The 18,325-nt window shown below is 46.6% G+C and overlaps 1 protein-coding gene across 5 annotated transcripts in view; it reads left to right on the plus strand.

Moving 5' to 3' along the window:
• Cald1 (caldesmon 1) overlaps window positions 1–18,325 on the plus strand; it is a 195,418-nt gene that overhangs the window by 108,525 nt on the left and 68,568 nt on the right. Inside the window, exon 1 of one of the 5 annotated variants that reach the window (XM_041675487.1) lies at window positions 5,539–5,739. The exons of the other annotated variants lie outside the window; for them this stretch is intronic. Within the exon in view, the coding sequence (XP_041531421.1) occupies window positions 5,687–5,739 (53 nt within the window). The 5' untranslated portion in view covers window positions 5,539–5,686. Of the gene's footprint in view, window positions 1–5,538; window positions 5,740–18,325 lie in introns of those variants that run through there. 5 annotated transcript variants of the gene reach the window in all.

Genomic DNA, 18,325 nt, shown 5'->3' on the forward strand with positions numbered 1-18,325 from the left:
GCAACCACATGGTGGCTCACAACCATCTATACTAAGATCTGTTGCCCTCTTCTGGCATGTGTATACATAATAAATAAATTAATTTTTAAAAAAAGAAAAAATAGTCCACACCAACAATGCTGCGGCTTCTTTGAAGATATGACCCTTTCCCCTGTATTATAATATATCCTTATCATCCTTGTGACTAGCTCACGATTTCTTTTGCCATTTAATTGCATCTATGTACAATAAATTTATAATGTACAATTATCTAAAATATATCACTATAACTGGGAATCAATTTCCTGTGTATGGAAGTTCTATATACTCTCCTTTCCTAGAATCATACAAAGTAGATGACTATAATATGATGATGATAGTGATGATGGTGATGATGGTGTTGATGATGATGATGGTGGTGGTGGTGGTGATGATGATGATGATGATGATGATATGATGATTTTCACCAGGACCAGAAACAGGGCTTTGTAGCAACCATTCATTCAAGGAGCTAGTCTGGGCCCTATCATTTCCAAGAACTGTTTTGATAGGTGTGTTTCAAACTGGGGTAGGGGATGTGTGGTAGAGACACATGTTCCTTTTTCATTTAGTGTGTGCATTTGTGTGTTCATGCATACTCTGTGTTGAGGTCAGAGAATAGCTTCTGAGACTTGGTTCTCTCCTTCCATTGCCTGGATTCCAGGGATGGAGCTCAGGTTGTCAGGTGACAGGCACGTTTATCCACTGATCCATCTGTCCAGACCAGTAGACCTTCTAAGATAGAAACTTTTCTCTCTGAAGTGGGAAAGAGTAAGAAAGGGAAGGGAGAGTCAAAGGGAAATTATGCTTAACATGCAATATATATCTGTAAGGAAAATTTAAGTAAAAATAAACAAAATGTCAATCAAAAAAGAAAATAATGTATCTGATTAAAACCTTCAGATTTAAAACAATAACAACCTTAGTGAGAAAACTTAAGTAATTGGTGCAAAGGAGTTTAAATGGAAAAGAGGAGCAGTGAAGTGAGTTAAACTGAAAGGCTGATTCATATATTGTCATGTAAGTATTTCTCGAGGACATGCAGACAGAGTGGCCCCAAGCTTCTAGCTCTCTCCAACTAGGGTGACCAATTACAACGAAATAAAGTCCAAGCCAGGAAGAATTCATGGAGGCGAGAGCCAGACACTGGTTCTTGGAAGATTGTTGGAACTCAGAGAAGTGGTGTCTGAGGAACAGGCTGTTCTAGAAGGGGAACCTCTGGATTGTGGGGCTGTGTGCAGGAAAGTGTCCTGCTTCAGCCTCTAGCTCGATACTCTGGTGGTTCTCAGGGTGACCCTGTGGAATGGGACAAGAGATAGGTACCCAAAAGGAGAAGAGATTAGCTCTGGCAAAAGTCACAGGAAGCCACCAGATCAGGAGAAGAGCTAATACTGGGTGAGAAGGGTGAAGGTGTCATCTGAGGGACTCCCAAGGACACTACTCTGAAGTTCTATTGCCTGTACTGTGCCTGCTTGTAATGGGAGTTTTTTGTTCATGCTAGCTTGTCTGCCCTCAAAATAAGATGTGGATTAAGAGGTAAAACGTTCTTACAGCGTTATTCTTATTGCCTCAATGGAGTCTGCTCATAGATTGAACAGAGTCATTTTTAAATAATATGGCTCTTAGGCTCTCTGTTCTTGGGAGTCTGTTCTGGACTGGCTCATGCAAGCTCATGGGTCCATGCTGGACTACTGTGAATCATCACTATGGATCCGGTGGATCGTCCTCGCCTCCCTCTTTGAGAAAGTCCCTTGTAGAGGGACTCCATTTTCACAGAGCCTCTCTAGACCAAAAGCTGAACCTCGTGCCCTGTGATCTATCTGGCCTTTGGAGGCACCAAAGAGGTCCTGAGTTCTCACACCATCCAAGTGGAGACAGAAGTAGGGCTTGCTGTCACCTAGACATCCACGTTCGGCCTACACTCAGACATACGTTGCACAAACCGTTCCGCAGTCACCATTCCTGGGGCACAGACATGTGGCATTGGCGCTGTGCTGAGGCCAGGGAGAGTGAAAAGAAAGCTGGAGACGTAGCTCAGTGGTAGCGGGCTTGGCAAGGCCCCGTGTTCGATCCCCAGTACTATCACAAAACTGAGTTTCTTAAATTGTTATTGTCGCCTCTCATGTGGGTAGATTTCTGTACAAAATGAACAGATCTGTGTGCATACGTGCATATGTATGGGTACGTATACATATGAGTATGTGTGGGGATGCAGCTGTGTTCATAAGAAGGCGTGTGTGTGTGTGTGTGTGTGTGTGTGTGTGTGTGTGTGTGTTATGTCCATTAAGGCAATGGGCACAGCTCTCCCACATACCTCTTTTCCCTAGGGAACTGCTTCGACGTAGAAGCTGTTCTTAAACAACCATTGCAGATCAGGAAGTCTGGAACAGATCATGTGGCCCAGGCTCCCACCTCCGAGAAGTCAAGTTATTTTTTAAATCATATTTTATTAATAAAGGACCACCCTTTGGTGGGAGTTGTTCCTTTCGACCACGCTGACCTCCATCAAACCTTCCCAGTCCAGAGTCTCTTTGATGAAATGTTAAGTAGATTGTGCAGAAAGGAAAGCAGCTACGGGCAATCTGAAGATACTTTGCACTAGTCGGAGTCCTGACATGCCATCCTGTTTGGGATGCCTACTGTCTTGCTGAATGTGAATGGCTGATGGTGGAGCCGGGTGGTCATTAGATCAGCTCTCAGCCTCAGCAGTTCCGTAGGCTGGGCCCTCTCTACCCACTGCTAAAGCACAGATGTCCGCACAGAGCATGTGCCCACCTCTCAGATGATGGTGCATCTTTGACCCCGCCACCCCAGCCACTGGCTCTCTGATGACCACCCCGCGCCTGTTTTGAATTTCCAACTGTCGTATCTTTCTGCCCCACTCTGCCCATCATTGACCTCTGTGTTCTTTCTGTCCCTTCCTGGTTTAAGAGCCTCTCTTCTCCTCCCTATTTCCATTTCTATGCCTCATGGATATGACACCAGTGCCTTTAACCATTGGGTTACTTAAGACAGTCAGACAGACAGACACTTCCTCCATGTTAAAAGCAGGACGCCAGCTTGAGACTATTCACATGGTTTTCCTTTCCTTGTCTCTACAATGGAAGGCTTAATTGGGTGGATATTCTTTCTACAGCTGTTCACTAGCGGACCTTCAGCGCACGAATGTTGGTGATAAGCAAAAGGATGACTACATTCTAACTTCCCAACCCCAGGAATGATTAAAAGAGACAGACACACACACACATACACACACACACACACACACACACACACACACACAGAGAGAGAGAGAGAGAGAGAGAGAGAGAGAGAGAGAGAGAGAGAGAGGTCAAGACTATTAGCTTGTAAATAATTCACATTTTTTTAAATCTCTATGCTACTGCCTTTTATAAGCCTGTTCTGAATGTGTCAAAACAATACTTGCCACTCCACAAAACTGGGGTGTGTAGGGATGGGAGGGATCAAGAAGTAAAATGTATTCCCAAGATTAACTGCGTCTTAGACGCATCTCTGTCTCCCTGCTGTGACAGATGGCTACCGGTGTTGGCCTTAAGCGCGGCAGACTCACTGTCCTCAGGCCTATGGACATCTGACACAGAGCCCAGTAGGCTAAATCTAGGTGTTGGCTCACAGCATTCTTTCTGGAGCTTGCAGGAGAGAATCCATTTCCTGCCTGCCCCTGCACATGCCCAGAGGCTAACACATTCCTGGGCTTTTGCCCTCCTTCCTCCAGAGCCAGCCTCCTGGCTCCTTTCTTCCCTTCCTCCTATAGTCCTAGCTTCCTGGGAACTCAGGGAGAAAGCCCTTTCTGTTTTTAAGCCCCATGTGGTCAAGTTGAGCACACCTTGATATACCAGAGTAACCCCCCACTCCCCTTCACCCCAGCTTCCACATCCTCCCTTGAATCACATCTGCCAACATGAAAGCCTATTGTCAGGTTCTGGAGGTTGGGAGCGGGGTGTGGACATCTGTGGGAGGGGCGAGCTGTCCTGCCTATGACAGCCAGTCCCTGAATTCTATAAGCAATACAAGAGAGTAATGAACAAGATTAGGTAGGAAGGAGAGCAGCAGAACGCCTCCATACACATTTACGTCCCCGCTCTAGAGAGAAAATGGGACAAGCCTGGAATGCCAGTCGTCTTGTGGGAAGGTAGACAAGCCTTGCAGTTTGTAGAGTGTTTTCTGCCCTTGAGTTCGTATGTGCAGCGATAACATGTATAGTCAACAAAATACGTGTATAGGAATAATCCACGTGGAAGTCTACCGAATTCCACTTAGCAGCGGTGGCATTGAGGTCAGCACAGGGGTTAAGCAGGAAAGCTTAAAGTCTAGCTAGTTGGAATGAGGAGTAGATTTCGCTTAGGTGAATTAAACCGCTGTGATCTGAGTGTGAGAGAAGTTAGGTAGCTCCACTCTCTGGCACCAAGTAGGCTTTTAAAGCTCTGTTTGCCAGCGTGCTCATCTGGGTGGGACGTGAAGCTGTCCGTCAGAGATTCCTTTCATTCTGGGCTAAGTCCCTCAGGACAATCGCTTCAGCTTTTTACCCAAAGAACAAGCAAACCCTGTGGGACAGGGACCTGAGCTGTGTCTCACTTGACTGCAAGCCAGGCCCTCCAACCCCAGGGCCTTCGCTGCTATCAGAGATGAGGAAATGTATGCACACTGCAAGCCAAGATGGGGTGTCATCTCCAGATACAGTCAACACCACCCCCTCCTCGGGGACTGGAATTTGGCGGCTTTCCAAGCTGTCAGTGACCAGCCCCTTTTGCCAGGCTTGGTGATGAGATCACCATCAGTGTGCCACTGATGCAGAAGGGCCTGCTGTTCTGGCCTGCTACCAGGCTGACTACTTACTGCCCTCCTCTCCCAGGGGAGTGGAAACACGGGACACCCTGTAAGGTCCAGCCCACCCCTGAGCCAGACCCTGACTCTCCCTCCTTTGTTGTGTGGCTTCCTTTTCTCTGTCGGGCATCTTTTCCTGGATAAAAGGGATGAGGGGGGTTTTCTCAGATTTGATTTCTCAGTGGGATCTGTTTGCTTTGGAAGCCACCTCCACCAATGCTAATTGAGACCAGAGCTCAGAATGAGGGCCTGAGAACAGCACGGGATGAACTTTTGGGGGAGCTGATTTCGGTTCATCTAGTCAGAACTGGACTGTGAGTACATGCCACAATAGCAGGATTCTCTGTTTCCCAAAGGCTGCACAGAGCAGCAGGCTTTCCCCTTTGACTTACTAACTACCGCAAATGAGTTATTTATTTCTTAAAGTTAAGCATTTAAAGTCTTCATTTCAAAAGTTCCCAGTCATCCTGGCCCCTGAGAAGTCAGCGATTGAGAGTCTGCAACTCTCCAAGCGCTCTGTAGCCTCCAGGTCTAAATTTGATGGGCGTCTATTAGAGAGATTACAGTAAAAAATAACAATCAGCTCTCCAATGATCCCGTGTGGAGGGGAAGGGTGGGGAGGAGTAGATTTGGCTGAGGACAAGCCCAGACTTTCGTCACAGGGACAGACCCAAGTGTTAACACAAAGGGAAGACAGGAGCATCCTGCAGAGCGCATTTCAGCTCCAGATACCATGGCCTGCGCGCTGGCCCAGCCCATGCTCTGACCTCCAGGCCAGGTCCCCTACCTCAGCCACTTCTGCTCTGACCAGCTGCGGACAGACATGCTTAGCGGATCCGGGTCCCAGGGAAGGCGCTGCCTGGCCACACTCTCCCAGTGAGTTCTGTACTTTGCTTTTTCAACTTCTCTTTCCTTTCTTTCATTTCTTTTTTTTTTCCTCTCTCTCTCTCCAACAAAAGAATTTTTTTTTAATTGTGGGAGTGGGGAAAAGAGAAACTTGGAGGGGGTGGGGAAGGGAGGAGAAGGCAGGGAGTGTGTAAAAACTTTGCGATTTCAACTGCGGGGGGGGGGGGGGGGGGGGGGGGTTGAAGTCACTCGTTTCCCGGGTTTCCTCGTTTCCATTTTCATGATGCCTTAGCAGGGATTGGTTTTACCTAGGACCCGGCGTTCTCTCTTCCAAATCCAGGCCAAGGGGCATTGTGCTGCCTAAGGTCTGCTGTTAATTTAGACCTGAGCCCTCTGCCTCTTGCCGAACTCACAGATTTCAGCGAGCCACGGTTGCCCAATCCCTAAAGTAAACAGCCCAGAGCCCTCAGCACACTGCCCATCGACAGGGCCTGAAGGAACCCCAGAGCATATGCTATTGATCAGGGGGCTGTTCAGATAACAGGGGGCTCTGAGGCTTTCGGGTTCTGAGATCCTGGAATGTGAAAGCCAGAAGGGGCCTCTGGGATCCTTTCAGGGGTGATGCTGTCTCTCCTCAGACATGGAGATAACTCGGATTACCAAAGCCAGACAAGAGTCCATGGGGGAGCAGCTCCTCTGTTTCCCCTGTCCCCAGAGCAAAGGCCCTTTCCACACTGTCTGTGAAGCCTGAAAACCCTACCGGGTCTTAGGAGAAGGGAGCATGGAAGAGTAGGGAGGCGGATGGCCTTGCGAGGAGTTTTCCCTGTTTCTGAGCGTTTTGGCGCCTATTCAGGATCACAGTCGCTGTTCCTGCTGCCCAGTGTTTGTGCAATAGTTGATCGAATAAATAGAAGACCTTGATGCGGTCCTAAGAAACGAGCCCCGCACCCCCGCAATATTTGCAGGTTTCTTGGTTAACCAGTTTCTGTAAGTTGGTCACTCAAATGGGAGAGCTCAGAGAGGCCTGGGAAACTGTCTATACAGTTCAGTACTTGTGAAGCTTAAGAAAAAGTAAACTCTTAAGGGGTCCTATTATGGAACAATGGTGTTTGGGCCGAGCGAGTGTGATCTAAAGCACCGAATCCCCGTTACATTGTCCCATCGCAACCCCATTGGACATCTCTACCCCCTCTCCTTCTGGCCTCCAGCCCACGTCCAACAGTCTCTCCTAAAGCTTCCTGAGGATCCTAGGGCTCCCTTGAAAGGCTCAGAAAGCACCGACCTTTCCTGATGCCTTGATTCCAGATGATGAGACAAAGACACGTGGAGATGGAGATAGAGGCCTTGTCCAGATCCCCCAGCCGGTCAGTCGGCTGCACAGCCAGGAAGGAAAGGCCTCTTCCTCCATTCCCCTTCCCGCTGCTCTCCTTTGCCCACCTGAGCCTGGCTCTCACCACACAGCGTGCCTGTGGTTCTGGCCATTTACTTTCGCCATACTTCTTTCTCTTCTACTCTTCACTTCCTACGCCCAGCCTTGCTCTTGGATGATGGAGATGTCCACCCGTTTGGTCCGAGGCCTCAGTCTCTCTGTCCACCCATCCCGTTCCCAGCCCAGGCCATCTTCATCTGTGAGGCTGCTAGAGCCCACTTTCCTTAATACAGCCAAGTTTTCCAGAAGAACATCATGAGGGTTCCTGCTCGGGGCCAAATTAGTGCCTGCCGCCTCCCATGTAGCACGTGTAGTCTGCCCCCATCTCTTCACACGTTTGCTGCCTTCTTCCTTGAGCATCCCCAGTTCCTCTATTCTCTCCGCTCTAGTAACCTGTGCGCATCCTTCTGTTATTAGCCTGACACCAAAGGTAATGGACAACGTGTCTGTCTTCTGAAAGTAATTCATTTGATGGCAGGAACTGGTTTGAATGTTCAGAATCCAGGATGACGCTGATACTGGATTTTAAACACACACACACACACACCACACACGGATATGGATTCGGAGGTAAACATATTATTGAAGAAACCCATCTTACTTACTACAAGTCTCTACTTCTTTACTCTCTGTTTCCATCATTTGAATGTACATAAAGGCCTCCGGACACTTTGCTTTGTAAGAATTCTTAGACTAAATGCTAAAGCAGGTGCTCGACCAAGGGAACTAGAAATTCCTGTGTGTTTCTATCAGGTAATTTATCTCAGTTTCATCACCTACGGTGCAAGATTAGCACTGATTTTTTGTTTTGTTTTGTTTTTAAAGAGGTGCATTAAAATTCCTGAACACCAGGAACTACGCAAGGGCCCTGGTATTTTCTGGAGCAGGTGTGAATGGCTCTCCAGCTCTTCGGATTCTGGGCTGGGTTTAACTTGTCCCAGTGAGCACATTGACAGGTTTCTTCCCTTCCAGCTCAGCGTTTCCCTTGCAGCTTTTTCTCATGTTCCCAACGTTCATGAAGTTTACTTGAGTCAAGACTTGGGGTTTCCCAGAAATACTAATTTTAGTCCAGTCAGAGTTGTATTTCTTACGGACTTTCAGGATGAAAGATCAAAGTTCAGTTTTTGTGGGACCAAAATGGACAGATGTCCTTAAAGCTACAGAACCAGGGTAGTGGGGAAATAGTGTAGTTCATCCTACATCCAAGGGAAGGAGTTTGAGAACAATGCAGTGAATTAATAAATGATTGGCGTAATCTTATAAGACTTTTTTAGAAATGACAGAACAAATGGTACCCAGAAATGTCATTGTCAATAGTACTCAGGGACGGGAGAGATGGCTCCATGGTTAAAAGCACTGACTGCTCTTTCCAAGCACACACAAGACTTCCACGATGTTTCACATGATAGCTCACAGCAGCCTGTAGCTCCAGTTCCAGGGGGTTCGAAGTCTTGTCCTCTCTGGGTACCAGGCACACACATGGTTCACAGATCTGCTTGCAGGCAAAACACCTATCTCCATTAAAAATTTAAATAAAGAGTATTAGAATGCCTATTTCATCCAGTGTGTCCTGGGAATATAGCATTTTGATTCCCCAATGGCATGGCTTTCCTAATAATACCAGACATTATTTCTTTCCTCTCTTATAAACAACATTATAGTACATTTAAAATATTTTCCAATTTCCGGGCATTGTCATCATCCGCGTCAATCTTAGACATGCAGTAAAGCAGCGATGCCCACCCCAAATGTGCCCGCCACCACTCTGAATTTCTGCTGTTGCCTTTTCTAGTTTCTGTCGGTGCGCTGGCTTCTCATGTCGCAGTCTGTTCTGCAGTAGCCTGGGGTATCAGGAAAACCATACGTCAGAGTGAAAGTTAACAGTCCAATGACAGTGGCCTTTTGTCTTACAAAGAGAGGGCATGCACAATTTGTGATTGTTGCTTTCTGTTGCAAACTGGATTTTAATACATATATGTGTGTGTCATATCACATATATCATATGTTTCACATGATATATTGATGTTTATATATAATACATCATATGATAGATATCTTAGCTTTAAAAAACTTTCACTTGGGTGTGTGTGTGCGTGAGTGTGTTATGAGAAGTGTATAAGTACAGGTGTATACATGGAGGTCAGAGGACAACTTTTGGGAGTCAATTCTCTCCTTCCACCCTGTTGAGGAGGGTCTCTCTTGTTTCCACCGTTCATTCCAGGCTAGGGAGGTGGCCTATGAACTTCTGACCTATTCTGTCTCTGGGTCTCATCTTGCCATAGGAATGCTAGGTTTACAGATGTGAGTCACCACATCCAGCCTTCTGTGGGTCCCAGGGACCAAAGTTGGGTCGTCCGGCTTGTGGGACAGGCACTTTTGCCAGCTGAGCCATCTCTCCAGCCCCAAAGATAGGGTTTTAAGTGGTTGTGTTTTCTGGACCTCTTCTTTGGAGCAAAGAGGGCACAGGCACAGCTCTCCTCGGGAAGCTGACTTCCGAACTGGGTGGGTGAGGATGTGTTTCCCACGGGCACATGGCTACACTTCTCTGCCCTGGCATCTGCCCACATAGCTTGGGCTGTAAAGGTGGCTTTGGACTCTCTGGCCTGAGATCCCAGCTACCGTGTGGAGTGGTGTTTGAAGCTCCAGTGTGAGACAAGTGAAAGTTCTGGAAAGGTCTTCCTAGAAATGAAGCACTGGCCGGATTTGTTTCCAACCCTGATTGAATTTTTAAGAGGAGTCTTCTAAAATGTGTAAACCTCCCTCATTTCCATCTAGTCATTCAGCAAATATTCAACTGAGAATTTCCGGTACTAGCTGGTCTTGTTGTATTGGGCACTAACAGCATTAAAAAGAACAAAGGGCAGGCTATGTCCCCGAGCTTATGTCATTCTGTAACCTCCCAAATACTTCATGAGTGTTTGTTTAGCCATCTGCCTACATCTACCACACACACACACACACACACACACACACACTCACACACACACACACACACACACACACACATTTAGAACTGTGCCTTCAGTCAGAGTAGCACAGGTTGCTCACTAGTCAGCATTATCTACACCAAGGGTCTCAGTTTTCTTTTTCTTATGACCCTCTAGAAAGAAATTCACTTTTCATTAAGGCCATATATTTGAATGGACATATTATCTCTGTGTGTAATATAAATATGCCAACAATGTTCACTTTTGCAGTGTATACTATTCTTTGACATTTTCTGTACCACTCTATTTCACATTAAAATGGTGACCTGACCCACTAGGGAGCTTCCATATGCTGCAAACAGGTCACATTCTGAAGGGCGAAGCATGGAGCATACTGAATGAGCATCTTTGCTTTGATCCCTGCATTCATAGCAGCTTGCCAACCTCTGTCCACCCAGGCTGGCGGACCCAGGGGTCAGCCTGAAGATGGAAAAAGGGCTATTTTGGATGGGAGTCAGAGAGCCTCAATTCTGGTTTAACTCCTGTAGCTGGTGCCATGATCTCCAAAGAGTCACCTCACCCTGCTGTGATATGACTAGGCTACTATAAAGGAGATCCTCTTGCCCGCTGTGCACTGCTCAAGGGTGAGCAGGGACGCCCAGCATCATGGTATCCATTGGCGTATGCAGAAAAGCACTAAGCACAGAGCCAGTGAAGCTGTTGTTCAATAACCTTGCTCTCCCAATGAAACTTTAATACCAGAGGAACGCTTAGGGAGACCGTGTGTTCTCAATAGAGCTCAGCAAGATTTCCGAAACTCGCTGCACCATGATGCAACTTCGTAAGTGAAAATCTCAGTGTGGCATTTGTTTGTGATGTTGTAACTAGCTCCACAACGAGGTCACCTCGCCCTTCTGCCCTTTAAATACTTTTGCTGGTTGTAAAATCAAAGAAGCAACTAGGTGGTCGGTGGGTTGTAAGTTCTAAGCCAGTTTGTGCAAGGCACACTTGGCCTGATGTTGTTTTATTCCACAAGGTTGCTCAACATTAATTCCCACTGTGTTTAAGGCCACTTTTTATTAAAGGTCACTAATGGTAAACAAAACTGTCTGGTAAAGGAAGTTTAAAACAATAAACTAGTAGATAAAAAAATATGGTATTTTTTCCACATTTCCTTTCTAATTTATTCTAAACCTCACCTTGCACAGAATACTGATTAAAACGAATGTGTCTTTCAACTTGTGCCCGATCCCTGTTGAGAGTTAGAGTCACTCAGGACATTCCCCCCATCGCAAGTTACCTCTGCCTGCTCCATTTCATTCTGTCTTTGTTTTACCTTCCTACGGCTGTTTGCTGGTCGTGTTCTTCAGCTTTTCATCTGCATTGACAAAATTGCCTGAGCTAATGAACTAAGTATGCAAAGGTTTGTTTTGGTACATGGGTTCAGAGGTGTCATTGTCATGGGTCCGTAGTCATTTGGCCTTGTGACTTTGGGCCTGCTGGTGGCACAGTGAGTCACGGCCCAAGTGTGTGGTGGGAGAGACAGTCTGTAAACTTAGCTGCTGGGAAGCAGAAAGACACAATAGGATCAGGACATAGACATTCTCCTGCTAGCTTCCTCCAAGTAGGTCCCACCTATTAACAGTAGTCCCACCACCTCCCACCTAGTGCTACAGACTGGGGCCAAGCCTGTGACCCATGGCAGTTGAGTGGAATACCGTCGGTCCTCTTTTCTAGAATTTGGTCCTCCACATTGGGGGTTGGAGACAGAAAATAACAACCAAGTAGAAACTGTCACCCTATCCCTACGAGGAGAACGTGCACTGGCCACTTTTGCACTTTAGAGCAGTGAACTCTCTCAGAGGCAGCTCATCACTACCCTGTCACAGCAGGCTTTCTTTTGGGCCACCAACCAGCTCCCAAATCATGACATGATGACTTTTTATTAACTATAAATGCTCAGCCTTAGCTTAGCTTGTCCCACCAGCTCTTATAGCATACTTTAACCAGTTTCTCTTCATCTACACTTTGCTACCTTTCTTTCATTCTGTGTATCTTTTTTTCTTCCTCCGTGTCTGGCTAGCTGATGGCTGCCTGGGTGATTGGCCCCAGGTGTGTCTCCCTCTCTCCCCCTCTCCCCCTCTCCCCCTCTCCCCCTCTCTCCCTCTCCTTCTTACTCTCTCTCTCCCTCTCTCCCTCTCCCTCTCCCTCTCTCCCTCTCTCCCTCTCTCCCCCTCTCCCCCTCTCCCCTCTCTCTCTCTCTCTCTCTCTCTCTCTCTCTCTCTCCCTCAGTCTCATTCCTCTCCAGCCTAGATTTCTCCTTCTATTTATTCTCTCTGCCTACCAGCCCCATTTACTGCCTAGCTATTGGCCATTGAGCTTTTTATTAGACCAATCAGGTGCCTTAGACAGGCAAGATAAAACAGCAACACATCTTTCCATCATTAGACAAATGCAGCATAAACACATGTAGCAATCTTTACACAGTTAAGGTAATATCCCACAACACCCTGTAGAGTTGCCAGGGGAAGAGAATGACACGAACACTGATAAACAGTGGATCTATGATGCTTACGACGTGTCTCCACAGACTCTTGTGTTGTACACTTAGTCCCAGCTGGTGACCTCTGTTTTGATGGGTTGCAGAAACTTGAGGAGGTGGAGCCTAAATGGAAGAAGGTCACTGGGCAGAGGGTGGGGCTAGGGGGAGGTTTTGGGGGATGGGCGTCTTGTCCTGGTGGTTTGCTGTTGTTCTCTGCTTCCTGTTCATCCTGAGGCGAGGTGAAGTACAGGCTCTGCTACACACTCTCACCACCATGATGTCTGACCTGAGCTCACAGAGCCAAGTAACCATGCGCAGAATCCTATTGGCTGTTTTACTTTTTTACCTTTACAAGGCTGCTTAACCTTGCCGGCCTAAGTCAAAAGCCACAATTCTCCCCTGAAGGTTGTCCCTTGAGTGTTTGGGTCACAGCCACAGGAAAATTAACAACAATAAACAGGCTGTTAATCTCACTGTGCCCTGACTCTCCCTCCACCTGTGGGAAATACCAGGCATTCCCTGCCTTACAGGCTAGCAAGAGTTAAAGGCACCAGCCCTACCAGAGCACAAGAGCCTCAATGGAAGCTGAAATGGGCATGGTATTACCCCATACCACTGGTCTCCCCTCTGAGCTTTCCCCTCCTCAGAGACCCCAGAGTCACTGAGGTTGGGGCAAATGTAACAGAATCCAGTTTGAGGTTGACCTGCGCTCACTAGAATATTTTACTTTTCAGAAAGTCAGAGTTCCTTGTCTCTGATTTCGCTTGCTTTGTTTACTTCCTACTAGAAAGCACCCAGCCATCCTCAGGGCAAGTCTAATCTTCAAGTACATTTGTTAAACGCTGACTTCTTAATTTTCTTGTTTGTCCTAAATGGGACAATATGATGAGAGGCAGGGTTTGCTTGCTGTTGAATGCCATCATTTCTCAAGTATTCTTGGCAGGTTAGGAAAGTGTCAGTTAAAAATCCTGACCTGAGCATCCGAAAACTCTTGGGTCCCAGTTCCATCTGTTTCTCACTGGTGTGTGCCCAGACTGAGGGACTTAATGTCTGCAAGTTTCATACTGCATCCCTCTACAAAAAGAGGGAAATGGCCATAGTTAACACAGCTCCTGGTGTTTGCCAAGAGTTCAAAAGGCAGGAGGAGTAGGTGCCTTACAGTGAGAGCCACTTATGGGAGTCGGTGCATAGTAGATGAATGGAGGACCTGGGTGATCACAAAAGCAGGGCCAACTCTGATGGGGTGAATTAGTTTCCTGGGACTGCCAGGGGAAAGTAGAGACAAATGGGTGATTCACAACAATGTAAACCCTACTGTTCTGGAGGCTGGAAGTCTGAAATCAATGCGTCAAGGGGGACTCTCTCTAGAGACCTTTAGGGAAGGTCTATCCTGGCCCCTGCCAGCTTCTGATGGACCCCGATGTTCCCTGGCTTCTGGCTTCACAGCTCAGAGAGTTTCACCCGCCATTCTTGGAATCTCTTTACATGGCTTTCCCTCTGTGCAGGTCTGTGTTTGTGTCCAAAGGATACTAGTTGTACGGGATTGCACGGTACTCTTGGGACCTCACAGGCACCGTGCTACATCTGCAAAGACCTTCCATCTAAGTCATGAGAGATGCTTCCGGTCGGGATATCAGTATACCTCTGTGGGGAATGCAGTGCAGCTCATCAGAGAGTGTGTGGGTCCCCCTAGAATGACATGACACTCAACAGGTGCTTTTAAAGTTTGCTAATGTCTCCACAAAATGGACAAACCTCATACATCCTGGAAGGGGCTATTAGATAGGCTCTTAAAAAATGAGTATTTTCTAACCACCAAAGTTCCCTAGACCTGAACACAGCAAGGGGCTTTCTCTTGGAATGAAGGACACCCAGGAACTGTCTGTCATCTTCGTTAACTTCAAGGCAAAAAACAGAGCAGACACGGATAAAGCTCGGGTCCGCATGAGCTCATGCTCTCCCGCCTTTCCCCGCATGCATTTTAAATGCCTGACCTCACTTAAATATGCACTTTGATCCATGAAACATGAGGAGCCCGGGTCTCAGGATTGGTGATTTAGAAGGAGACCATGGAGAAACCCCTACCTCAGAGAGTAGAGCATCCCTGTTACCCAGCTTCTCCCAGGTGGCTTGAAAGGCTAAGAATTATTAGCTCTGCTCAGAACTACAGGTTAGACTCCCCAATAGCCCCAGGTTTGGGAAGACTACAGGAACACAGCTGAATTGGAAAATGAACAAATGAAAAGATAACGTTTAGAAGTTAGGAGAAGCAGCATTTTAAAAATCAGGTAGACTGAGTATCAGTACAGTGTAGTTAACTGTTCTCCTAAGCATGTTATGAGTGATTGTTAAACAAAGCAGAACTGCTCAGACCTTAAACTGAGTTCTGTTTTCCCGGGGGTCTCCCTAACAAAGCATTGCCTGCTGAATGGTTTAAAATGATAGGCGGTGGTCTTTGCACAGGTGAGTGGGTGGGTCCGCAGATGATACAGCCAGACAATGAAATATTATTACCACTAAAAAAAAAATGGACTGCTGTCATGGAAAAATATGTCAGAAACCTGGAAGAGTTACTATGAAGTGAAAGAAAGCGGTCTGGAAAAACAACATATGATTTCAACCATACTTCCATGCCTTACTCTGCAAAAGTCGAGACTAATGGACACAGTAAAGAGATTGGTGATTACCAGCGATTGGGGGGCGGGGTGAGAAAGGAAGAGCGAGAGATTTAAGAGGGGCAAGTAAGCAGAGCACAGAAGGATTCGGAGAGGGGTGGCGCACATACTGTATCTATGGAGACACATTCAAATTCACAGAACATACAACACTAAGACCAAAGCCTAATATGAACTAAGGACTGGATGGGCCTGCTGTGTCTGTCCATTAAGACTTTGGTTCTGAAACCAAGTTGGAATCTATTAAGAAACCGTTTCAACATTAAGGGAGAAAGGGGAGCTCAGGAAAGGATGGGATGCACCTAAGACCTAGTTTCAGGTTTATGAAAAGAGTGAGTCCCACTTGGGTCCATCCATTGTAACGAAAGCCCTTCTAGGGGTCGGGGGGGATTGTCTCCGGTGGGATAGGCTATGAGTCTGGAGAAACAGGGGTGTCTGGGAAAGCTCATTCTTCTGAGTTTTTCTTGACACCTAAAACTGCTTTCAAAAGTTAAACATTTGAAATAAGTTACAAGGCACAGTTGGCTCCTACGGAATGCTCCTCCCAGCTTCATCATTCTGCTGGCAGTCTCCAGCATCCCTTGGCTTGTGGAAGCATCACTCTGATCCTCTGCCTTGGGGGCCATTCTCATCACCTCTCTTCCCATAGTCTACTCTCCAGATTTCATACTGGATTAGAATCCACCCTGATGACTTTGCTTTAAGCCTAATTTCCAAATAAGGCTGCATTCCAAAAAACTGGTAGTTAGGTTGTCAGCATTGGGTTTTTTGGAGGCCACAATGCATGACAAATACTGGAAGACCATAAAATTCTAACATGACATTTCATAGCTTAATTCTTCAGCTACAAGTGAGGTAACAATTGAGCCTATTTAAAATGTCAGCTGGCTGGAGGATGCTGGGGCAGTTGGGATAGCTGGAGCTTTCCCTAGTAGCCCAATGTCTAAAATCAGTCCAGGGAGAGTTAGGACCAAGCACCCTGCTTGTAGCTATGATCCATCATCCCTCCATGAGGCCTGGTACTGAGCCAGCCTCAGAGAGGCTCAGAGAAAGGGATTGGCCTCTTCCCTTTTTGGACATGAGAAAGCAAAGCTCCCTGTCGCCAACTTCCTGTCTACATGCTAATGAGAAGTGGCATGGATTAGGGAAGAGGTAAAGAAAAAAGAGATGAAAGGCATTCCCTTTAATAGATTTAAAAATAAGACAAACAAAAAACCATTTCTCCCATCATCCTTCCATCCTCCGAAGGCAGTAAAAACTAGAACAGAAAATCATGATGGGGAACCTGAGTACACACACAGGAAATAAGATCCATCCCCTTCCATCTGTTCTATGTTGAAACTGTAGTTGTCCCATTTCTCTGATATTAACGCTATCATTTTAAAGAAGTTTGAGGTCCTCGAGTTGGGAAAACCCTTCATGGGGTGGGGCTCTGATGAAATGGCTCAGTAGGTGAGAGTTTACCGTGCCATCATGAGTGCCCAAGTTCAAATTTCCAGCACCCATCCTGTGTTGGATCCAGGTATGTCTGCTTGTGTCTCTAGCCCCAGCACTGAAGGAATAAAGATGGAGAGAGATAGAGCAAGCTAAGAAAATTCTGTGCCCACCTCTGATCTTAGTATACTATACACACACAGGGATATATGCACCAACACATACATCTATACACACATACCACACCGACAAATAAATAAATAAGAATAAATGTTTTTGTTAATTTATTTATTTATTAAGGATTTCTGCCTCCTCCCCACCACCGCCTCCCATTTCCCTCCCCCTTCCCCAATCAAGTCCCTCTCCCTCATCAGCTCGAAGAGCAATCAGGGTTCTCTGACCTGTGGGAAGTCCAAGGACCACCCACCTCCATCCAGGTCTAGTAAGGTGAGCATCCGAACTGCCTAGGCTCCCCCAAAGCCAGTACGTGCAGTAGGATCAAAAACCCATTGATATTGTTCTTGAGTTGGTTTCTAGCCATAAATAAAGGACATTGAGCTTATAATTCGCGATCCTAGAGAAGCTAAATAAGAAGGTGAATCCAAAGACAAACATATAGGCATCCTCTTGAATATTAACCTTCATCAGGCTATGAAAGGAGACAGAGACAGAGACCCACATTGGAGCACCGGACAGAAATCTCAAGGTCCAAATCAGGAGCAGAAGGAGAGGGAGCACGAGCAAGGAACTCAGGACCGCGAGGGGTGCACCCACACACTGAGACAATGGGGATGTTCTATTGGGAATTCACCAAGGCCAGCTGGCCTGGGTCTGAAAAAGCATGGGAAGAATAAATGTTTAAAACGCCTTCCTGGACCATCCTTCCCGTCTCATTGGAAAGTAAAGAATAACATGGAAACCCTGTAGGCACAGAACCCATTTGATGGTGGTAGTGGTGATGATGATGATGATGATGATGATGATGATGATGATGATGATTATGATGATAACATAAACACGGCTAACACTATTATAGTACTCTCAGTATGCTAAGCACTGCTTCAGGACTTTGAAAACCCTAGTTCATTTGATTATTAACCCCACTGCATGGTAAGCAGGATTATCTTCACTTTACAGAGGAGGACAATAAGGGCAGAGAGGTTGCCCATCTCCCCACAGCCTGGGAGTGGGTAGTCTGGCTGCTGGTGACTGCCCTGTGCAGCCCAGTTTTCTGTTAAATGACTGCTGGTCCCTGTGTGTTTCCACAGCTCTGGCCTCTGGCCTTTGCGTGGTAACTCTGGCAGTAATTGTATCATTACATCACTTCCTGACTGATGAGCAAGCTGCTTCTCCAGGAGGGGCAAAGGCTAGAAGCGGATGGGAGAAAATGGATGCAGGACCTTTGATCTGCCTGGATTCAATCTACAACTACCAACCCAGGGGATAATACACCGCCCCAAGGGTCCTAAAAAGTGATCATAAGTGGACCCCTTCCCCCAAGCGGGAGACCTGGACTCCTACTGTGTTAGTAGCTTCTTTAGTTTCGGTTAGCCACACCACAAAACTGTTGTGATGCCAATTAAAGTTAATTCTTCTAGACTTTGGATTT

This window comes from Microtus oregoni, unplaced genomic scaffold (genome assembly GCF_018167655.1).
Source record: "Microtus oregoni isolate MIOR12 unplaced genomic scaffold, Mior012 000026F_ref0000081, whole genome shotgun sequence".
NCBI lineage: Eukaryota > Metazoa > Chordata > Mammalia > Rodentia > Cricetidae > Microtus > Microtus oregoni.